The following is a 3,187-nucleotide window of genomic DNA, read 5'->3' on the forward strand; positions in this document are numbered from 1 at the left end:
AGTGAATCAATTTCTGGGACTCAGTTGTGATGTCTGTAAAACTGGGAAAATAACAGTAGCTACCTCACAGTGTTGCTATGAGACTTTAGCACAATAGTCCATGCAAAGAACTTAGCACAGTGCCTAGAACCTACATAATATCCAACAAATCAAAGTTTAACACACTTCTTGTTCGTTAATGTGGATAAAGTTGATGAAACAAAGGAAAATTCATCAATTTCGTAGTAACTATTCTTGACACTGTAGAAAGATTTCCACTTTGCCAGAGTTTTCAGAAAGTGCCAAGAACAACTAGAAAACTCAAACTTTCTTTTAGTGAGGTCTACATTCCTCATTTCACCAATTTTCCCAGAGCTACTTTTACATCCTTGTTTCTTAGGGTGTAAATAATAGGGTTGAGAGCAGGGGTGAGCACTGTATACAGAAGGGAAAGCAACTTCAATAAGTCTTCATACTGTGGCCCTGATGGGAAGCCATAGACAATGCCCAGTGTTCCATAATACAGACTGACCACTATCAGATGGGAGGAACAGGTGGAGAAGGCCCTCTGCTTCCCTGTGGTAGAAGGGATCTTCAGAATGGTGGAGATGATGTGAGTATAAGATGCTAGAGTTAGCATGAAGGGGCCAAGGGCAAATAAAGAGGTACATATAAAAGAGGTCATCTCAGCTACTTGAGTATCAGTGCAGGCCAGTTTCATGATGGGCTTCAAATCACAGAAGAAGTGGTCAATCTCATTGGTCGTGCAGAATGTTAACTGAAAAGTGAGGATCATGAGAAGGATGGGTGCCAGAAATCCAGCCACCCAAGAGGCACCAGCTAGCTGTAAGCAACCCCGGTAGTCCATTATGCTGGAGTAATGCAATGGGTTACAGATGGCTATGTAGCGATCATAAGACATTACAGCCAGGAAGAAGCATTCTGTGGCTACTAGAGCAGCAAAAAAATAAAACTGGCAAGCACATCCTGGGAAGGAAATAGGCACGTGAGCTGATAACAATGTCCTCAGCATCATGGGCTCAATGGTAGTGGTGTAGCCAATCTCTAGGAAGGAGAAATGGCCAAGAAAGAAATACATGGGGGTGTGAAGGGAGCAATCAGCTGACACCACAGTTAAGATTACAATGTTGCCTATGACAGTCACCACATAGATGACCAGAAATAGCCCAAAAAGAAGAAACTGAAGGCCATGAAGATCCCCAAAACCCAAAAGGATGAATTCTGAAATTTGAGTCATATTTTCTTCTTCATTGCTAGCCATGACTTAGATCTAAAAATAAAAATATAAATATAAAGAATGACCATTGATCAAATATTATTTTTGATCAAACTGCTTAGAAGCATCATACATATCAAGCATAGTTGCCTTCTTCTGGAAGTTCAAGATTCTTAATCTCAATTAATAAATTTGACCACAGTCTCCCCAAGATCCATTTGGAAAGCTAATCCATGACTTCAATTACCCCATAATATATAGAATGTATGGGGCCTTGAAACTGTGACTGTGACACATAAATATGCAGATTTTTCCTGATATTTATTTTTAAAAAAACAGAGGGAAAAGTGTTCTATCCTTGGAGATATTATTCTGTTTTTTTTCCTACAGTTTTCCTGGTGTTTTTATCAGTAGTGAGTATTCTGAATCACTTATGTGTAAATTGTGTAAGGTCTATGATCAAATCTCTTTCCTGTTTTAGAAATTCCTTACTAATTAAATTATATGAATTGAAATTCGTTATGTCGAAGGATGTTTAATCCTTAAAATTTATTTGATAATAAGTTCTCTAAACATTACTAGAGGAAGCATAGTGGCAAGAAAGGGAATTACTGATAGTAGGGTGATGGTTAGTTATAGTAAAAAAAGTCCTACCTGAATTCAAATTCCAGCTCTGCTACTTAATGGCTGTGTGCCCTTGAGCAAATCACATCACTTATCTGACAGCCAGTTACCCCATCTGTGGAATAGCATATAGGTTTGTATTACATGTTTTTCACAATCACTGGTCCATATTAGTTATTTAATACATTCATTAATCCATTCAACAATATTAAGTGCCTACTATGTATTAAATTCTTTGAAAGGTGCTTAGAATAAAATAAGGAAAAAGTCAAGATTTTTTTTAACAAGTCAGGAATACTCTCCACACCTCATGGAGTTAACATTTTAGTGGGAAATAAAGAATAAAAATGAAGAAAGAGACACATGAAATAATTTTGAGTTGTCTACTATGAATGTAAAAAACAAAGACCCCAAATAGGAAATATGCTATATGTATGTGTGTTTGGGAGAGGGGTATATTGGTTGCAGTGGTCAAGAAAAGCATAAAAAAATTGAAACCTAAAAAAATTGGAAGGAGATAGTCATGTAAGAGTTGAGGGTGAGGGTGGTAGAGAGAGTATTCTAGACAGAGGTAATAGGATTTGAGGGAATGATTTAAAGTCTTAGAAAAACTGAAATAAACTAGAGAAAAAACAATATATGGTAGAGGGGGAGTTGGATATATAGAGAGAGAAATAAACAGAAAGAGGCAAAGAGAGAAATGAAGAAGAGGGGTGTAGGAAAAATAGAAAAGGGCCAGATCACTTAGGTTCTTTTAGTCCATGCTATGGAACATAGATTTTAAATAATAGGGCGCCTGGGTGGCTTGGTCGGTTAAGCGTCCGACTTCGGCTCAGGCCATGATCTCACGGTCTGTGAGTCCGAGCCCGGCGTCGGGCTCTGTGCTGACAGCTCAGAGCCTGGAGCCTGTTTCAGATTCTGTGTCTCCCTCTCTCTCTGCCTCTCCCCTGTTCATGCTCTGTCTCTCTCTGTCTCAAAAATAAATAAATGTTTAAAAAATTAAAAAAAAATACTATAGGAGGGCACCTGGCTGGTGACTCAATTGAAACAGCATGTGACTCTTAATCTCATGGTTGTGATTTCGAGCTCCACATTGGGTGTGGAGATTACTTAAAAATACATAAGTAAAAAATAAACTTAAATATTATAGGAATTCACTGGAGGATGTTAAGCAATATTGTAATCAAATTTAGAGCTTAAAATCACTTTTGATTCTGTGTAATAAATGAATTAGAGAAAAACTTTAATGAATGAGAATAAGATGGGTAAGAGACTATTTCAGTGAGAGGTGATAGTAATCCTGAATAAAGTGTTTTGCAAAAAAAAAAATGGAGAGAGGACAGGTTC

The 3,187-nt window shown here is 37.5% G+C and overlaps 1 protein-coding gene across 1 annotated transcript; it reads right to left on the reverse strand.

Annotated features, from left to right (window-relative positions):
* Window positions 1–331: 331 nt before the first annotated feature.
* On the reverse strand, window positions 332–1,237 carry LOC131502141 (olfactory receptor 10A4-like). The gene has a single exon (XM_058712730.1). It carries the CDS (start codon window positions 1,235–1,237, stop codon window positions 332–334), a length of 906 nt encoding a protein of 301 aa, XP_058568713.1.
* Window positions 1,238–3,187: the final 1,950 nt, after the last annotated feature.

The sequence above is a fragment of the Neofelis nebulosa genome, chromosome X (genome assembly GCF_028018385.1).
Source record: "Neofelis nebulosa isolate mNeoNeb1 chromosome X, mNeoNeb1.pri, whole genome shotgun sequence".
In the NCBI taxonomy this organism is placed as follows: Eukaryota; Metazoa; Chordata; class Mammalia; order Carnivora; family Felidae; genus Neofelis; species Neofelis nebulosa.